This window comes from Plecotus auritus, assembly GCF_963455305.1.
Source record: "Plecotus auritus genome assembly, chromosome: 5".
Lineage (NCBI taxonomy): Eukaryota > Metazoa > Chordata > Mammalia > Chiroptera > Vespertilionidae > Plecotus > Plecotus auritus.
Genome location: NC_137776.1, coordinates 185,230,201 through 185,248,881, shown reverse-complemented (window position 1 = coordinate 185,248,881; position 18,681 = coordinate 185,230,201). Strand labels below are relative to the sequence as shown.

Sequence of the window (18,681 nt, the reverse complement as noted above, 5' to 3'; positions counted from 1 at the left end):
GGCCGTGGCCGAGCCGGCGCTGGTCTCCCGCTCCCGCCCAGGAGACGGCGCAGCTTACCTGTGCGAACTGCGCAGGGTTGTAGAAGGGCACGGATGCCGCGGGGGGCGCCTCTGCCGGGGGGTGGTCGCTGGGAGCCTGGGAACCACAGAGAGCGCAACTCAACAAGACGACGCCACAGCCACAGCCACAGCCACAGCCCCTGCTTGTGGGTAAGCCACCAAGCAGCACGCAGAGGCCTCGCGACCGGGCGTGCAGGCGCCGCGCAGCGTTAGTGCGGCGAGCAGCCAGCGGGCACAGCAGCTACTGCAGGTCTAGTGTCCAGCGCGGAACCAGTGGGCGACACGCAAACTGAAGGCCACATGATGCCTTTCGACCAGTCACGGGGAAAAGCCTGGTCCACGCGACACGGAAGACGCAGCGTTCCTTTCCTGCCCAGCGACGGCCATAGGACCCCTGTCGCCGCCACACTCGCCCGGCTGAGCGAGAACCTGCTTGTGCTTGAGCAGAAAGAGGAATTCTTCCTTTCCAATGAGAGCACCTACCCTGGCGTACTGACCCGCTCACGGAGCGAGGCCACGCCCACGCCACGGGGCCACGCCCACACCGTGGGGCCACGCCCAAGGCCAACCGTTTGGAAAAAGCCAATTCAGAGAGTGCAGTTACAACCCCCACCCCGGCACGCTGGGGTCACTCAGTGGTCAGTGCATGTGGACGCTCGCCGAGACGCTGAGAGAAAGGAACACTGCATCCCGTCACGTGGCGGCTGGGGACACCTGGGCGCCGTCAGCGAGCTACCAGCACGGCGCCCCTGAAGGAACACGAAGGCGACCAGTAGGCCCCATGTTCCGTGAGAACCGCCAGCCACGGTACCGGGGGGAAGTGCCGGCTCACTGCACGGGACAGGGAGCCACAGCGCGAAAGCTACAAAACCGAGGCCAGATGGTCAAGTGCACCGCTCGAGCCGGGAGCAACCCCAGAGCTTTAAAAGCCACAAGAACTCAGCGGGAAGAGCCGGTGAGCCTCGCAGGCCCGCTTTAACACCCACGTCTGGTTAAGGAACATTAGTGGGGGGTCTGTCCAGGCCTCGGCCAGAGCCGCCGACCGCAGGACCCTGAGGAATGCAGGAATCGGCGTGCCAGGCTGCGGGCAGAGCTTGGGACGTGACCTCAAACCCCTCCCAAGGACTCTGCTCACAAAGTGCGATTGTATTGAAGGACACAGCAACTCTTCAAGCTGTGAAAGCGTCTAACCTGCCTGTTCTGCCCATTAACACTCATTTCTACAGGAAGAAGCCGCTGGCCCATGAGAGCGAGCTTCCTGGCCCGGCCGTGGGCAGAGACTCTGGGGCGCCCCTTACCTCTCCCCACTGGGGACCATCCACTGGGCAGGGGGCCAGTTCAGAAGCAGGGAGCGAGGCTGCCGAGCTCACAACCTGCCGGGAAGGACAGGAAATGCAGCAACGACCAAGGTCCAGCGAGCGAGCCTCCCCTCGGGGCAGGTGACGCGGCGCCTTCCTCGGGCCCAGGCTACAGACTGCCCCGCTCCACGGAGGGCTCCTCGGCGAAGTGGAGCAAAGAGCGCTCTGTGCGTGCGCCGGACATCACGCCCCACGCCCCGCGGTGCGCCTGTGACCTCGTGCGATCTGCGTCCCATTTCTCAGAGCAGGAAACTGAGGCCCGGAAAAGTGACTCCCACACCCCACACAGCTAACTAAGGGGAACCAGGGCTGACCCGCTGGTCCAACTTCAGAGCTCACTCTGAGCCACCTGGCTTCACATCAAGTTCTAACCATTAACCACCTCTTTCCTGCCAGGACCTCAGCGAGACAGCCCACACGTGGGGTGACAGTGTGTGAGCCCCCACTGGACGGTCGCCCGCGCACAGAAACGGTGTCCCGGGGACGCCACGGACACAGCCCACAGAAGATCAAGAGCCGTTCCTGGCCGGGGAGGAGGCCAACGCTCACGGTGCCCGCCCTGTCCCGCTGTGCCTGCTCACCTGGGGTTCCGAGGAAGGTTCTGGAAGGGCTGATCCCCCAGCTGGCGCCTGCCCTTCCCTGCCAGACCCTTCTGCGGGCAGGGCTCCCTCTGCATCTGTGCAGGAGACAGCAGGGAGGGGCTGACACATCCCAGGGCCGGCCGTGTCCGCCCACCCGCACGCATGCACTCGGGGAAGAGGGAACGGGGGGAGGGGGGGCATGCGCGGAGGGAGGGGACGAGGCCCTCTGCACCCTGCGGCACTCCTCTCCGGGGAGGGTAAGGCCAGCGGCTCTCAGGGAGCCAGAGGTCAGGCGGTGGGCTAACGCAGACGTGCCGCCCGCACTGCCTACCTGGGTTTGGTCCGAACAACTGCGCCGGGATCGGGAGTGGGGCAAGTGGGGCAAAGAGGTCCGCGGGAGCGAGAGCCGGGTCAGTGCGCTGGGGCCCACCCGGGTTTAAGACGTCCACATAGCGCGCTCGGCTTCCAGCTACGGCGGGAGGCGGCCAGTCAGCGGTGTGCCACCACCGCTCCCACGGGCCCTCCTCACTGCGGCAGAGGCGCCAGCAGGAACCTGTCCCGTCCCACCGAGCAGCTGCGGGGCGGGCCCTCTGCAGCGCGCCTCTCTGCTGGCACCTGCCCCGGGTGAGGGCCCCGCTCCACCTGCTCTGCACCCTCACCCACGGGGCGGGCGGCGTCCCCTGCAGGCCCTCAGGAACAGGCCCCGTGCACCTGCAGGACACGCGGTTATCCAAACCAGCTCCCCTTCTGGTCTTTGTTACCTGCTTTTCTAGAAAACATGTTCACAGAGGCTCTGGGGGGCCCGCCAGGCCCAGGGGCGGCAGCTTGCGGAGCCTTGGGGAGCGACACTGGGGGCGGGGGCGGAGCCTTCTTCTGTGGAGGGACAGCGGCGTCAGAGCTCTGCTCACGAGCCCAAAGGCCCGGACGTGCCGCAGACAGAGCCTCGGAGGCAGGGCCTCCTCTCGGCACGAGCCCGCCCCCCACGAACCTCCTCCTCCGGCTCGTTGGTGTCCACCCATCGGTTCTTCTTCTCGTCCCAGACGATCTGCACGGTTGCGAAAGCAAAGAACAAGGTCAGCGGCAGAGCCACGCGCCAGCCTGACGGCTCTGCGGCCCCGAGACCTGAGGGGCACGTGTGTGCGTCGTGCTGGGCTGAGCTAGTGCCAACAACGCCGCCGGACATGCCACCGCGACGCCACCGAGCCCAGGCCCTCTGCGACACCCACCGACTTGTTCTTGTCGTCTGGCAAGTACGCTTCCGTCCTCTTCTTCCCGGTCAGCCAGCGCGAGAACCAGGACTCGGCATTCTGAACCAAACCAGAGCCGCCACGTGAGGGCCGCGCCGAGCAAATCGACTCAGGACGAGCCTGTGGTACCCCCTCAGGGTCCCGCCAACAGCCCCCGGGCTGTGTCCACACGTGAGAGGCACCAACAAGCACCACCCGCACCAGGAAACGCCAGGGAGCACAGCCCAGGGTCACGTCCAGCAGAAGGGCCAGCAGAAGGAGCGCCAGGGCCCACCCTGCCACGGGACAGGGCCTGGATGCTGGTGCCACTGCGGGCGGCTGCCAGGAGGGTGGCCTGCACCATCTACAGCGCCTTTGGAAGCGGGGCCGGCTGCCTGCGCCCTGGGCCACCCCCGAGAGAAACGGCGCCCTTGCCCAGCCAGGCGGAGCGGGTGCTGGTGGGGAGGAGGCCAGCGGCCCGCCGGGGGAAGGGCAGGAAGACCGTGGCAGCCACAGCGATCGCCCCCACGGGGGACGGGCCTCGTTCAGGCGAAACTCGACCAAGGCTGAGCTCCTCAGTGCGACAGGCAGAGGCCGCCCGGGCGGGAGGGGACAGTCCTGGACACGCAGGAACGGCCCTAGCTCTGACTGGGCGGTGTGACGCGTGGGCACAGACAGAACGCGCACCACTGTGCCCCTTCACACCGTGGCTCATCGCTGGGAACGTCTGGCTTCGCTAGGAAAGACACGACTGCCTGATTGCCCCCCCGCCCCGCTCCCGGTGCCCCCGCTCCCGGTGCCCGGGGCCGCCTGGAGCCGGGCCGGCCCAGCTGGAGGCGCCCATTACCTTCTTCGGCTCCTTGGGCTCCTTCTTGGCTGCTGGCCCCGCGCTCTTCCCTTCGGGAGTGGGCGTCGGGGATGGAGGCTGCAGGGCCCCCAGGCTGGCAGCCCCCCATGCTGGGGGGGCCTCGGAGTCCGGCGGCATCCTCGGAGAGCCCTGGCCAAGGCAACGTGGGGACCAGTTCACCTGGGGCGCCGCCCAGGAGCCCCAGAACACCCCTGAGAGGCCGGAGGGGGGGGAGAGAGCGAGGAGAGGGAAGGAGGCGGGACGGGAGGGCAGCCCTGGCTCCTGGGCCCACCTGCGAGCCAGCCCACCAAACACGCGGCTTATCAAGGGGCGTCCGGGAACCAGCAGGCAGGCTCTGGGCCGGGAGAAACGGACTCCACGGGCCCGAGCGCCCAGACCGGTCAGCGGAGCCTGTGGGCGTTTTAATGCCAGATGTCCCTGGGTCAGAGTCTGTCTCCAAACCAGTTACTCTCTCGTTTTTACTTTTCCAGGACAGAACGTCTTAATGTAGAGCACACAGTGCACTTTAAATGACAGCAATCGCCTGCTGACCATGTCCGTGCTGAGCTGGGCACCCTAAAGAAGGTTCCAGAAAGCGGCTGTATAAAGCATTTGTTGCGCCCGCTGGGCATCAGAACAAACAGGTGGTATCTGTACCAAACAGGTCTGATAAAATGAATCTGTTTCCAGGAGCCCAGTGGGACTGCAGGGACCCCGTGGCAGAGCAGGTGCAGGCTGGGGGTCGGGGGGAGCCTCAGGGGCCCCCTAGAAAAGGTGCAGTAACAGCGGCTGCCAGGTTTCTCCTTGAAGCAGTGGCTCCCCCACCAGCTCATGACCCTTCCCACTCGTGTTCTCTCCCAGCGCCTTCTCCTAAGAAAGCCTTCGGAAGGCCGTTTCCCGTCTTCAGCACCATCCGCCTACTGCAGGGGACGCCCCAGGACTCCCGGCCCCCGGCCCATAGGAAAGGTGGGAAGAGCAAGTACCACATTCTCAGATTTGCCACCCAGATCCTCCTCTCTTCGCTCTGCCAGCGAGCCTCTCCCGCGGGGGTCCTGGGGCAGCGCTCCTGTCAATGGCAGAGAGGGCCTCTGTGACCTCGGCGGCGCCGGGCACAGGACAGAGGGAGCCGGTGTGAAGGGGGCGCGGAGGGGGCATGCGAAGGCCGCGCTCTCCCTGTGCTCCGTGAGAACCAGGCCTGAGCACCCTGACTGCCGTCTCCTCCACCCCCCACCTCCCGGGACAGGAGACCTATTTAGCTCTGCTCCGCGGTGACACCTCGCAGACCCACCTGGGTCCTGGGCCCGGAGCAGGTGCGCGCCCTCCTGCAGAGACGATGCGCTGGGTGGCAGGCCAGGCCCTGGGTACCGGGCCGCGGGGTCCGGCCCAGAGGGCTCTGCAAAGCCCGGCGCTGGCTCCCCAGGGCCCGGGGGCGGCACGGGGAACATGGGCACCCGGGCAGGGATGGCGGGGGGGCCCTCAGGCAGCGTCGGCGGAGCTGTATGGGGACAGCGGAGGAGGTCAAAGGTGCCGAGGCCACGTCTGTACTCGCAGCAGCCCCGGTGCAAGCGGCTGCGGCGCTGTATCTGCACGGCCCGCTCCTACCGAGACAGGAGGACCCGCCACCGAGCAGGAGGTGCCAAGACAGGACATCACTGCTGGAGCAATGGACGGACACCTGCAGCGCTGAGGGAAGGCACGTGAACGGCAGGACCCGACCTCCACTTCTGGAGCTCATCCGGCCACCCACCCGCCCCGGCATCCAACGCCATGAGACCTGCCGAGCTTGGCAAGGTCATGAATAAGCACGAAGGAGGGAGGGGGAAGGGAGGGAGGGGGGAGGGAGGGGGGAGGGAGGGAGAGGGGGAGGAGGAACAAGCGCCTCTGGGTTCTCCACGTCTGGAAGCTGCCGTCTCGAGAGAAAGGTGCGAGGGCCTTCCCCGCGCAGGCTCACCTGACGGCAGCAGCCACACGCCCTGGCCAGCGTGCTCGGCGCTGGGTGCAGGTGGCGCCAGCAGCGGGTTCTCAGTGCCCGGGTGCGAGGGCTGCTCGGGTCCTGGCCCATCATACTGTCCCACCTCGGAGCTGGGGCTGCTGGCACAGCGCTGGGGGAAGGCTGGGTCCTGACGCCACACCACAGCGCCCTCCTGTGGAGAAACGGCTCAGGCCTCGCGGGCAGCCAGGCTGTGGGAGCCGACCCACCTCATCGCCCTGCTCAGAGCGCTCCTGGAGAGGCCCTCCCACAAACCTGCTCGCCCTCCCTCCCGCTGTCCTGTCCGCTCCCGACACCCCAGGTGGAAAGGGGCCCCGAGAGGTGCCAGCCGTGACTGGGCCACGCTCACCTTGACCTGCCTCTCCACCCGCTGCAGCTGCACCAGCCAGGCGGGCTCCACGAAGGACTCCTCCTCCGGCCTCTCTCTCAGCTGCGGGTCGAAGAGGCGTAACTGGGAAGCGACCTGGGGACACGAGGAACAGGCCCGTGGCTGCCGGTGTCTTCACACCCGTCCGTCCCGACCGGGAGCAGGCGCCTCTGGGCTGAGCCGGCCTCTGCGCGCAGGCCGCCCCCTCGGGTGCCGCGGGCCACAGGGCGAGCCTGGACGCCACAGCTCACGGGAGCCAACCTCTGGGCGGCTGCACGGGGTTAGCAGGGCCCAGGCCCCGGAGCTGAACTCCTGCCACCATCACCTGGCGACAGACTGGACTTGGCCGAGCCAAGGGCGGAACTGACACAGACACAGACTACTCTGGTTGGGGGCGGAGGGGAGCTGGGGGGCCGTGGGCGGGACCAGATGAAGCAAGCTTGCGTCAAACGATCTAAAAATCTCCATGATAAACCTTCTAGGTGTCCCTTGAGCACTCTCCCCGGGAGGGGACACAGTGCGGTGGCCCCGTGGCCCTGGCTGGGCGCTGTCCCAGCCCGTTCACGGTTCACACGGTTCTGAGGCCTGTCACGCTGCCTCACTGCCCAGGGCGGGGGACCAGGCCGCAGTGGGTCAGCAGGACCCAAACGCAGGCTGTTGGACCCGCAGGCTCCACTAACGGCTCTGCTTCTGGCCTTGGAGCTCACGGCGCAGTCTCCGTACGGCGCGAGACGGACAAACTCCTATGCCAACAGGCCAGACACCAGCAGCTGCCCGAGGGCATCTCAGTGCTGTGACTCGTCCCGAGGTCGGCCGAGCGCCCGCCAGTCCCGACCTCTCCCCCGAGTCTGGCCCCCTGACCCCGGCTGGCGGGGACGGCTCGGGCCCGCACCTGGACCAGCTGGCTGATGAGCACGGGCGAGTGCGTGTGCGGCTGCAGCAGGATGCCCTTGGCGATGACCTCGCAGTAGTGGAAGGCCTGTGTGGCCAGCCCCATGTCGGCCAGGCGGCAGGAGTAGATGAACTTGAACACCTGGAGCAAACACACACACACGGAGCTTAGCCACCGCGGCTCCTCCCACCGTCTGCAGCGCCCTACAGCCCCCCAGGCCAAGAACTGTTCTGGACGACGCGTGCGTCGCGCATGCCCCGCCGCCCCACTGCAGCTCTCGTCCCCACTGCTGGAGATGGTTCAGAGCAGAGCACACGGCTGAGCTTCGGAAACCCCTCTCTCCAGCCCCTCAGGGCTGCCAGGTCCACGTAGAGGCCGCAGCTCCGCCCACGCTGCATAGCCCCGTGCCCCACACGGACGGTCCCACAGCCAGTCTCCTGGCTCAGGGTCACGCAAGTGCTACACACACATGCTCACACACACTCACTCCTGGGTCAGATAACACGCCCCGTCACACTAAAAATAGCCAATAGAAACAAAATACGCGAGGTTTATAATGTTTTAAATATTAAGACCCAAAATACAACAAAATCCTCAATTCAACAGGGTTTACCCTCAAACATTACAGACCAATGTCTCCCCAAGATTTCCAAAAACACTGCCTTTTGCGTGAGTTTTCTAGCCCGCAGCCCGCAGCCTCGCCAGCCCTGTGGGCGGGGCTCACCTGGAAGCTGGGCATGGGGCCGGACTGTGCCCAGCCTGTGGGCGGGGCTCACCTGGAAGCTGGGCATGGGGCCGGACTGTGCCCAGCCTGTGGGCGGGGCTCACCTGGAAGCTGGGCATGGGGCTGGACTGCGTGCCCAGCCAGTGGGTGGGGCTCACCTGGAAGTTGGGCATGGGGCTGGACTGCGTGCCCAGCGACTGCGCGTACTCATAGGCCTCCGTCCTCTGGATGGCTTCGTTGGTCGCAAACTTTGAAAACGGCAAACTGTGGAGGTGAGGAGGGACTCTGTCTGAGCCGGTCCCCCAGGAGCACGTCAGGCCACACGACGAGGCTGCAAGGCCACCTCCCGGCTCCGTTCCGGGCTGACAGGAGGGGGCGAGGGGCACACAGTACGCGATTCCTCACCTGTGGTTCGACCCAATTAAGACGAGTTTTGTGGCTTTCTTTGTGTAAACCCCAAATCCGACTTCGGCCATGAGGTAGCAGAAGTGCGCAGCGTCTAAGAGGCCTTTCGAAGCTGAGGAGACACAGCGGGCCACGTCTCGGTCAGGGGGGCTCTCCCGAAATCAAAGATGGCGAACAGGAAGTGGCAGTGATGCCAGGGGAACGGAGTCCGGGCCCTTCCACCCGACACAGCGCACAGCCGCCCCCGTGCCCCACGCACGGCCTCCGCCTGCACGGACCCACCTAGCGTGTCGCCCATCGTGGCCATCGTCCTGGACTCCACATCCATGTTGTTGTTCAGGTTGGACAGAACCATGGCGAGGTGCGGCCTCCAGTCCCCCCACTTCTCGTCGCCGCAGCACTAGGTACGGAAAGCCAGCGGGAACGCCTTACCCTGGGTGACCCCGGGCGAGTGTCCAGCCTGCAGGGTCGGCGCAGGGCGCGAGGGGCCAGGGCAGAGGCGGTCTCATCCTGTGATGGAACCGCCGGGAGCGCCACTGACCGTGGACGCGGCAGGCATCCGCCCGGACATCAGCTGGTAGACGGTCTGCAACGGGTCGTTGATCGGAAGGCTGTTGGCGAATCTGGGGAGACACCACGAGGAAGCTCGAACCTGGCCCGGCTTACAAACCAGACTGGCCCGTCTCAGCCCTTCACCGACCAGCCTGATGCCCCCCTCCCGCCCCCAGCAGTGCACGCCGCTCGGTATTACAGACGCCCGAAGAGAGAGACAAGGCGCTCGCTGATTGGACAGAGCTCAGCCCCGTGCCGTGAACAGGGCGTGGCGGCTACGCCCTGGCAACAGCCCCGCAGCGCAGGGAGGCCCAGCTTTCTCTGCCGAGAGCGAGACCCTGCGCCTCAAAGAGCCGCCAAGGCACGGCTGTCAGACCCGCTGGTTGTGCCCAGAAGCCGCCAGCCCAGCGACCCTACCTGGTCATGACTCTGGCGTGTGTCCGGCTGTCCATCTTGCTTGCAAGTAGCAGAGCGTGACCCCACAAGCCGTTCTTCATCGCAGACTCCAGAGCATCCTGCAGAACAGCGTGGTGTGGGCCGAGGTGGCAGTGATTCACGTGACGCCCCCAAAACACACCTGTGCCACGGCCGTCACTGTCCCCGTCCAAGTGCCTGCGGCCGGAGGCCCTGCTTTTACAAACGGCTAAAAGCAGCACAGAGAACAAGCAGCCCTGGCCGGGAGGCTTGGCTGGTTAGAGCGCCGCCCCAGTGCACCACGGGTGCAGGTTCGATCCCCGGTCAGGGCACATGACTAAGGGGAACAGATCCACGTTCCGTTTCTCTCCTCTCTATCAGTAAATAGAACAAGCAGGCCAGTAGACACGGGACGATGGGGAGGCGGCGCTGCCACCCCCACAGGGTCCTTCCCCCCGGGGCCACTGTGCACGTCACTCCCAGGGCGATGAGGCCTCTCCACGGGGGCAGAGCGTCCCCTGAGCCAAGTGACCTGGTATATTCAGAGAACTTCGGACCGTGACCTGAGCCTATCACGACATACAAGCACCAAGGACTTGGGGCTGTCAGACGCCTGCCACCGGGCCATGTAGAGCTGGGCATGTGCCCACAGGGACCCCCCTACCCTAGACCCGCCCTCCACTCGGCACGACCAGAGAGAACTTGCACAGCGCCAGCTCTCCCCGCCCGCAGCCTCTGCACACGCTGTGCCTGATCCATTCCCGCTGGGCACCGCCCCCCCCCCCCCCCGCCACCCAGCACACCTCAGAGGCCGAGCGCACCCCTAACTGACAACAGGGCTGCACGTCTGTCTCGTGCACGTGTTCACCCGACAGCACTGCGCAGGCGGGCACAGCCCGAGCGCGACAGCGCGTGCACCTGAGCGAGTGAGAGGGAGACTGCGCGTCTTCAACGCTGACCCCGTGTGAGGACCCACGCCGCCGCCTTCAGAGACGACGGGCCAGACACCTGCTCCCGGGCTGCCGTCACGGCCGGCGCTCTCGGGCGGGCCTGTCCCTCCCACAGCTTCCGGGCACGGAGCCACGCGGTGGACCCAGGACACGCCCCGGCGCCCGAGCGCTCGGCCCACCTTCTTGCGGCCGTAGAGCAGCAGCTCCCGGAAGCGCTCCGTCTCCTTCTCCAGGGTGCTGGCGGCGGCCTGGCCGTCGGTGAGGAAGGACAGCTGGGCCTCCACCGAGTCCTCCTCCTCAGCCTGACCCAAGGCCTCGTTGGTGAAGTCGATGAGGTTGGCCTCGTTGGGCGACTTCCCAGGGAGCCACACGGTTCTGTGGTCTTGTAACAGCAGCTCGGCGATGTCCGTGCCCACCACGGTCTGCAGGGCGGCGGGGACAGAGAACAAGGCCTTCGCTACGGATAGGACGTCCCTCGGGTCCTGCTGGGGAAGGCCGCCAACAGGCCACCCAGTGCATGCCGCCCCCCACACGCCCAGGAGCCTGACAGCCGGACCACAGACTTCCGACAGACCAGCCCAGTGGGCCCGAACCTCCCCTCACCCCGGCTGCAACCCCCGCTTGTCTCCCCTTCCCCCCGTCACTGCTGAGACGGCTCTGCGTGCTCGGCCCAGCCCAGAAACCCTCCCCCACCTTGGGGCCCCAGGACCCCTGAGCCGCGAGGCCAAGAAGAAGCGTTTCCAAGGGAAGACGACACGCACCCCATTCTGCCTGCACAGGAGGATGATGAAGCTCCAGAGGAGACTGGCAGACTCTTTGTCAATCAAGCTCTCGTTCTGCAAACACTTGGTGGCTTTGCTCTGTGCGAAGTTGATAACGTCCACTTTATGGGTGTCGTCTCTGAAACAGAACAGCACTCAGGGACAGCGCCGAGCGCCGCGGCCAAGCCACGCTCAGGGCGGCACCCACAGCTGCCCGTGCCCGGCGGGACGTACTTGCCCAGCGGCCCCGGGAAGGTGCGCATCTCCTCCTGCTCCGGCAGGTGCTGCAGCAGCGTCTGTGGACAGGGAGGGACGGGGAGGGACGGGGAGGGGCAGCTCAGGGCAGGGTGTTTGCTGACCCAAGGAAGGCCTGTCCCCACCGGGGAGGCAGAGGCGCTCCACCGGGGGCGCGGCCATGTCTGGTCGGCAACAATGACTTTCACCCTTTAAAGCAGTGAGACCCATTCCCCCCTGACCTCTGGGCCAGTACATGTGACAGAGGCCGGTGGGCCGCAAAACAGTGCCTCCACACTGGCCCCCAGGGCCCCCCGACCCCCACTGACCACCGCCCTAGTCGTCACTGAAATCACCGGTAATGAACACCAACGGGGCCCTCCCCCAAAATCAGAAACACAGAGAAGATAAACGGACGTACAACCACACAGGACACATAAAACCCCATCGACCGAGGGTCCACAGGCAGAAACACGCTGCACGACCGTTTTCAGACAAGGACGAGGCGCGGCGCCTGCAGGCCCGTGGCCGCCCCAGCTCACCTCCATGCTGTGCACCTCCACCAAGGCGGGCTGTCCTTCCGAGGGCAGGTTGGGGATCACTCGGATGAGCTGGCCCCCAGGACCAAACCTGGCACAGACGTGAGGCACAGAGAACTTCTCTGGGGAAGTGGGTCTCGACGGAGCTGCAGGGAGGACGTGAACAGCAAACAGCCGGGGTGTCAGCTCTGGGGCCTCGGAGCCAGACCAACAGCTCGGATGTCAAGGTGCCCACAGGCTGGGGCCCCAAATTAACGGACTTCCAGAGGGAAGTCACTAACGGCTGAAGACCCCATTAAAAGTAGAACTTCAGCGTGGCTTAGAAAAACGTTTAAATCATTAAAAACGAAACCATCTGCTCTAAATCTAAAAAGCTCCTTTAAAAACCCGCCCCAAAGCGCATGTCACAGGAAGCAGCACCCTCGGACCCTCGTGCCTCAGCTTCGTTCTCAGCGGCGGAGCCCAGGGACCCGCACCCAGTGAACGACCCGCACCCAGCAAACGACCCGCACCCAGTGAACGACCCGCACCCAGCAAACGACCCGCACCCAGTGAACGGCCCACACCCAGTGAACGACCCGCACCCAGTGACCCATACCCAGTGAACGGCCCACACCCAGTGAACGACCCGCACCCAGTGACCCATACCCAGTGAACGGCCCGCACCAGTGACAGCGAGAGGCGCCGCACCCCAAGTCAGAAAGGAGGGCGGCTGCCCAGCCTGATGGCTCAGGTCGAGCATGTCCTGTGCACTGAAAGATCACGGGTTCAAGCCCCTGGGGTTTTCGGGTTTGGTCCCCAGTAGGGGCGTATGCGGGGGCGGGAGTGGGGGGACGGCAACCAATGGATGTAATTGATGTTCCTCTCACAGCGCTGTGTCTCTCTCCCTCCTCTCTGAGCATGTCCTCGGGTGAGGATTTCAGCTGAAGTACTATCTCAAGGACTTTACATACTTTTAGTTTGCAAGATACAGCATTAACAAACCTTTCCGAGCGAGGACTGAGAACGTGGCAATGGGAACAGTCTGTGCAGCTTTTCTAGGGGAATTCGAGTTCCCTCCAAAGGCTGCTTACCGCGTGGTCGGCATGGGAACGTGAGGCCCCCACCCAGAGCCTGGCGGTGAGCCTGCAGAGTCACACGCATGCACGTGACAGAGGCAGGGCAGCTCTCCGGCCTGTGAGGCCAGCGACAGCCGAGGGCACTGCCCGCCCAGCGGGACAGCCTGGCCCTCGGAAGGACGGGCGTGCTGTGACACAGCTGTCTGTCCTCCCGGGAGGATCGGGCCAGGCCATCATGAGTGCCCTCACAGTTACAACTCGCTCCCGTTTCCTGCCCCAGGCTTGTGAAGCTATGAAGGGGTGGCTCGGCGCCCCCCGCACCTGTGGGCACCCAGGGCCTTGACCACACACACCTTGCTCCACGGCGGGCCAGCTGGCGTCAGCAGGGTAGCCGTACTCCGGGAAGCCCTGGGCGCTGCCGAAATTGCTAACGTAGGCGTCGTAGGCGTAGTCCCCATGGAAGGAGCCTGGCGGCGGCGGCGCCTCATAGGGCCCCATGGTCACATTGCAGCTTCTGTAAACCTGACTCTAGGAAACAAAGCCGGCGGCTCGTGAGCTCACAGGGCACCAGGCAGACGGGGAGCTGCGGAGCGGGGGACCTGGGCCTAGAGCCGTGGGCAGAGCCTGCCGCCCGCGGGCCCGCGCACCTGCTGCGAGTGGGCGCTGAAGCTGCTGTGGCGGCTGTGCACGCTGGGCGCGCTGCGCAGGCTCTGCCCCGAGTGCTCGCTGTGCACGCTGCGCCGGTCCACGTCGTCCCCGTACGGGTCCCTGGGGGGCTCAGGGTCGTCGTCAAAACTCCCTGTGAAGCGAGGGTCGTACCTCCAGGGGTCGTCGTACCTCTCGGGCCTGGAGGGCCAACGGGGCGGAGGCAAGAGCGGGCACTGAGGCCGCTGGCCTGACGCACTGCTACTCAACACGCAAGCCCTACAGGGCCTCAGCGCCCGCTGCCCACACATCCGGACGGGGCCTGCCTCGCAGGACACGGTCAGATCCCGCCCCGAGGGGATGCCTGGAACCCAGGGGCAAGGTCAGGACCCGGGGGAAGGTTCGGAGGAGCAGGCTGCAAGGTCACAGCCAGCGGTCACACTGCTCAGACACCGCGGAGACAAGGGCAAGCCGGTCCCAGGCGCCTGTTCTGCGCCAGCAAGGCCCGCGGGCCCAGTCTGCCCGCCCCTTTCAGACAGGGACCGTGACGCCCGTGGGCCCAGTCTGCCCGCCCTTCAGACACTGACCGTGACGCCCGCGGGCCCAGTCTGCCCGCCCCTTTCAGTGACCGTGACGCCCGTGGGCCCAGTCTGCCCGCCCTTCAGACAGTGACCGTGACGCCCGCGGGCCCAGTCTGCCCGCCCCTTTCAGTGACCGTGACGCCCGTGGGCCCAGTCTGCCCGCCCCTTCAGACACTGACGGTGACGCCCGCGGGCCCAGTCTGCCCGCCCCTTCAGACACTGACGGTGACGCCCGTGGGCCCAGTCTGCCCGCCCCTTCAGACACTGACCGTGACGCCCGCGGGCCCAGTCTGCCCGCCCCTTTCAGACACTGACCGTGACGCCCGCGGGCCCAGTCTGCCTGCCCCTTTCAGACAGGGACCGTGACGCCCACAGCTCCCCGGGACCCCCACGCCGCAGCTGGTGGGGCATTACAAAGCGCAGCTGATTCCGTCCCCCTCCGCGAAGTGCGTCTCACCCACCTGTCAGCATAGGCGTAGCTGTCTTTCCTGTACGGCTCGTACTCCGCGTCATACCAATACCTGCGGTCCCTGAACCCAGAACCATAGGGGTACCGGTCCCAGCGGCCCGGATCTGCGAGCAAGGGATGAACGAGCTAACACACCACGGGCCGAAGACACGGCCCAGCCTGCCCGGGCGGCACTGCGCCCCCAGCACCCAGGAGCCTCGCTTTCCCCCCAAGGGGCAGCAGGGCCCTGATGCTGAGATGCCAGCGGTCTCGGCTGAGTCCTGTCCCCGTGTGATGCCCAACGGCCGCTGGCTTTCCCCCCATACACACGATTAAGAAGATGAACCCGCTACCTGACATCCTGGTTAAATTCTTGCCCATAGTTACTACTTTTTAATAGTTCATCCCGTAACTCTGCGTTTTACTCACATCTCTGCTACTGTGGTCTAGAAAGAACCCAACTCTCAGAACCCAAGGACCGTTTACAAAGGTCAGTCCCATTAGAACCACCAGGTGTGCCGTTCTGGCAAGTGTGTGCAGACGTCATGTTGAAGGGATGCAGGTGTGGAAGGGGAGGCAGAGGCCTGTGAGCGGAAGGCGGGGCGGGGTCGGAGGGCCGCGTTGGGATAAGCGAGGGCTGCGGGCCCGGGCCCTCCGCTCTGAGCAGGACACAGCTTGGCAGAGGGGGGAGCAGGGTTCCGGACACGTGGCCAAGAGGCACACCCGACAGCGGGGGCACACGCCTGCCCCTCCCATGCCGGAGCCACAGCCCCGCGGCCACAGCAGGCAGACACTAGCGCCCAGGAGCTGCTGCCTTGCTCCTCTGATCGATGTGACCGGTCGCAGGACCGGAAAGGCAGCCAGGGCCCTGGTAGCGGTTCGAGAAGATCAGAGCGCGGTCCAGTCACACGCGTGCTGTGACTAAGACACAGCTTCTGGGGAGAGCAGCAACAGAATCGCTCCCAGAAGCAGGTGACGGTGGCTGTGGGCTGAAGACAGGGACCAGCAGGGGGACTCCGCCTAAGGCCCGCAGGCCGCCGACCTACCTCCATAGTCGTACTGGCCGTAGTAGCTGGCGTAGTCGCTCTGGCTGCTCCATCCACGCTTGGAACTGTAGTAGCCCTCAGAAGGCCCCTGCCTGAAACCACACGGGGATTACCAACAGGCCACCTGCTCTGGGAAGCGCGACAGGCGTCCGTCGGCACGGGCTGTCCCCGGGCGACAGGCACTCGGCCAAGCACTTGGTGGTGGAGAGTCCTAACCGGCAGACCCAAAGCCAGGAGCGTAAGGGAGGCCCTGGCCCAGCGCACGGAAGTGCCTGACGACGAGAACCACACGAGCGCTCGGCACCGAACGTGGTGTTCTCAGCGCCCCGCCCAGAGCGGGGCCGGCACAGGCTCAGTGTGGATGTCAGACTCAGCAGATGCCGAGGCCCGAGGCGTGGAGGGGAGCCGCCACACAGACCGTGCCAGTGTCCTCCGGGCGGGTCACGGTGCGCCCAGCCCCGGGGCCCTCAGAGCGACCGGCGTGGGCCCTGCGTGCACGGGCCAGGCTGGCCTCACAGAGCAAGCCTGGCTGTGACCTGCATTACAGAAAAGGTGGGATTACAGAAAAGGTGGGATTCAGCGGGAAGGTCAGGTATCTGACCTGGGCAGTAAGGTTCCTGAAAGGGCTTAAAGACATTTTTGCTTTTTAATAGCAAGTTTTAGGTAATACTTCATTTTTTAAAAAACACATCTTTATTGATTTCAGAGAGGAAGGGAGAGGGGGAGAGAGAAACATCAATGAGCGAGAATCATTGATCGGCTGCCTCCTGCACGCCCTCTACTGGGATCGAGCCTGCAACCCGGGCCTGTGCCCTTGACTGGAACTGAACCCGGGACCCTTCAGTCCCCAGGCTGGGGCTCTATCCACTGAGCCACACCAGCGAGGGCTGTACTACTTGATTTTTAAAACAGACTTCGCTTGCGTCTCACTCAGCTGAGCCTGGGGCTTGGTGGGCACAGCCCTGGGAAGGAGAGCAGGGCCTCAGCCAGCACGCTCTCACTGCCCCAGGGTGAGAGCACCCGTCCGCACGTGGGGGGAGGGCTCCGAAAAACGACCCAGCGCAGCACAAAACCAGGAGCATGCACCCCCTCGCTCCCACGAACCCTGCCCTCGTGGGAAAGACCATCACAGAAACAACAGGCCCCTGTCCCCTCGAGCAGCGCCCACAGGGATGTGATCCCGAACTGATGCTCCACACCGCGTGGAAACACGCACGCACCCCAAGCAAAGCAGGGGAGGAGGCTACTCCCCAGCGCTGCCGGAGCGCTGCCGGCGTGGCAGACACGGGGACGCACCTCGCACGTACCCGCCCGCCTCTGGTGGGCGCCCCTCCACATCGAGGCAGCGCGGGCCTCGGAAATGTCGCCACACTGATCTGCGGGTGGGTGAGTGAAGGGAAACCGGAACAGCCAGATGCACCCTGGCTCCACCCGCCTCTGCGATCCCTGGCCTCCCAGGGGTTCTAGAAAACGCCGGCCCATTGCTCTCACTGAGTCAGGACGCTCCCCAGGTGACAGGGTGGTCCCCAGGTGCTAGGACCCGGAACCTCTGCACATCAAGCACCTGGTCCGCTGGGCCACACGCAGGTCAGGGCGCCCCTCTGTGGGCCTGGACAGAGGCCAGCTGATGGCACAGACCCAGACCAGCTACCAGACGCCGAGGAGCCAGCCGAAGGGCCACGGTTCTGAAAGGCAGTGCGTGAACCAAGCCGGCGTCGCGGCCACACCTCTGTCCCGCGTTTAAGGAACCGCATACCCTCGTAGCACCGGCCCGTGAGGCGGCACTTCGCCAGGGGAAGGCTGTGGGAGGCGGCAGAGCTGGACAGACTGACAGCCGCCTCCCTCGTCCCGCCGCCCCAGCCACGGAGCGGGAGGCCTCTGAGCGCCAGTTCTCCGCGGCTGGAGGTGCGGCCGGGGCTCTTTCAACATCCCTGTTTGTAATCACGAAACCCAGCCAGGGTCTGCGCGAGAGAGGAGCCGGCCGGAGCGCCGGCACAGAGGCTGCTGGGAAAACACCGAGGCCCAGGGGCCGGCTGCCCTCTGCCCTCGCCTGCCTGGCCTCAGCACCATGGACTCTGGCCTGGGGTGGGGACCAGTCCGCACGGTAAAAGCTGCCACAGTCTAGGACCCTGAGCATCCAGTCAGCGAGCCTCCAGGGCGCACGCGCCCCAGCGATGAGACCGCAGCCGGGACTGGGGGAACCCGGCCCGAGGACAGTGGTGCCTCCGGGGCCCCGCCCTGGGTCTGGCTGACGCGTGGCCATGGCTGCATGGCGGTGTGCTGACCTCCACTAATGCATCTTGCAGCCTGTCCCCAGAGACAAGATGGCAACACAGCAGCCTGTACAACTCCTGACAGTCTTTTCAAATCAGGGCGTCACTACCACAGCCAGCAACACACACGGCAATCACCTGGCAGACGGCCGGTCTGAGCAGTGACTCGCCCGGGAGCTGGGCCGCTCCGGCTCGGGGTAGCGGTAGTTCTCAGCGTAGGTGGACGCTGCGCCATCGTAGGGCCTGAGCCTGGGATCGTACAGGCCGTAGACGTCCTGTGGGGAGACAGGTTTATGCAGCATTAGACCCCCAGGAGCAACAGCACCAGCTCTAAGCTGCACGGACCTCTCCCCCAACGGCCTGGACACGGGACTTCCCCGAGCAAAACAGAAACCCTCCAGGATGAGCCCAGGCCGGCAGCGCTGTCCGGCAGCCCCGGCCCCGCCCTGCTCAGGAGAGGCCAGCATGGCAGCAGGCACCCCGGAGCCACGGCAACCCTTGAGGGCTCTGTTAGGCTTCTGCCTCCTGGGGTCTCAAACGCGGAGGTGCCGGGACTCAAGCTGTGCCCTGTCCCGGACACCATCCCTGGGGAGCAAGCCACGGAACTAGGGCTCCATCTGAGTGGTCCTGAAGCTACGGGCAGCCTCAGAGGGAGGGTGCTTGATTCGTAGAGGCGTCCAGCTTGTTACAAATCACTGATCGCCCGGCTCTGCCTCTAGGGGGCGGCCGT

At 65.4% G+C, this 18,681-nt stretch overlaps 1 protein-coding gene across 5 annotated transcripts in view; it reads right to left on the bottom strand.

The window, feature by feature from the left end:
- The window catches only part of SEC16A (SEC16 homolog A, endoplasmic reticulum export factor), a 31,407-nt gene that overhangs the window by 2,239 nt on the left and 10,487 nt on the right, over positions 1 to 18,681 (bottom strand). For 4 of the 5 annotated variants that reach the window (XM_080670905.1, XM_080670904.1, XM_080670908.1 and 1 more), the window contains 27 exons: positions 18,090 to 18,226; positions 15,679 to 15,770; positions 14,646 to 14,757; positions 13,606 to 13,804; positions 13,312 to 13,486; positions 11,904 to 12,046; positions 11,362 to 11,423; positions 11,128 to 11,266; positions 10,546 to 10,788; positions 9,420 to 9,517; positions 8,992 to 9,073; positions 8,733 to 8,850; positions 8,451 to 8,562; positions 8,204 to 8,309; positions 7,322 to 7,462; positions 6,412 to 6,525; positions 6,024 to 6,216; positions 5,361 to 5,567; positions 5,056 to 5,138; positions 4,073 to 4,222; positions 3,226 to 3,306; positions 2,988 to 3,044; positions 2,761 to 2,872; positions 2,331 to 2,468; positions 2,000 to 2,094; positions 1,359 to 1,433; positions 59 to 136 (listed from right to left, as the gene is read on the bottom strand). In XM_080670905.1, coding sequence (XP_080527031.1) covers positions 59 to 136; positions 1,359 to 1,433; positions 2,000 to 2,094; positions 2,331 to 2,468; positions 2,761 to 2,872; positions 2,988 to 3,044; positions 3,226 to 3,306; positions 4,073 to 4,222; positions 5,056 to 5,138; positions 5,361 to 5,567; positions 6,024 to 6,216; positions 6,412 to 6,525; positions 7,322 to 7,462; positions 8,204 to 8,309; positions 8,451 to 8,562; positions 8,733 to 8,850; positions 8,992 to 9,073; positions 9,420 to 9,517; positions 10,546 to 10,788; positions 11,128 to 11,266; positions 11,362 to 11,423; positions 11,904 to 12,046; positions 13,312 to 13,486; positions 13,606 to 13,804; positions 14,646 to 14,757; positions 15,679 to 15,770; positions 18,090 to 18,226 — 3,342 coding nt within the window. The remainder of the gene's footprint in view (positions 1 to 58; positions 137 to 1,358; positions 1,434 to 1,999; positions 2,095 to 2,330; positions 2,469 to 2,760; positions 2,873 to 2,987; positions 3,045 to 3,225; positions 3,307 to 4,072; positions 4,223 to 5,055; positions 5,139 to 5,360; positions 5,568 to 6,023; positions 6,217 to 6,411; positions 6,526 to 7,321; positions 7,463 to 8,203; positions 8,310 to 8,450; positions 8,563 to 8,732; positions 8,851 to 8,991; positions 9,074 to 9,419; positions 9,518 to 10,545; positions 10,789 to 11,127; positions 11,267 to 11,361; positions 11,424 to 11,903; positions 12,047 to 13,311; positions 13,487 to 13,605; positions 13,805 to 14,645; positions 14,758 to 15,678; positions 15,771 to 18,089; positions 18,227 to 18,681) is intronic. The other variant, XM_080670907.1, reaches the window with a different exon arrangement.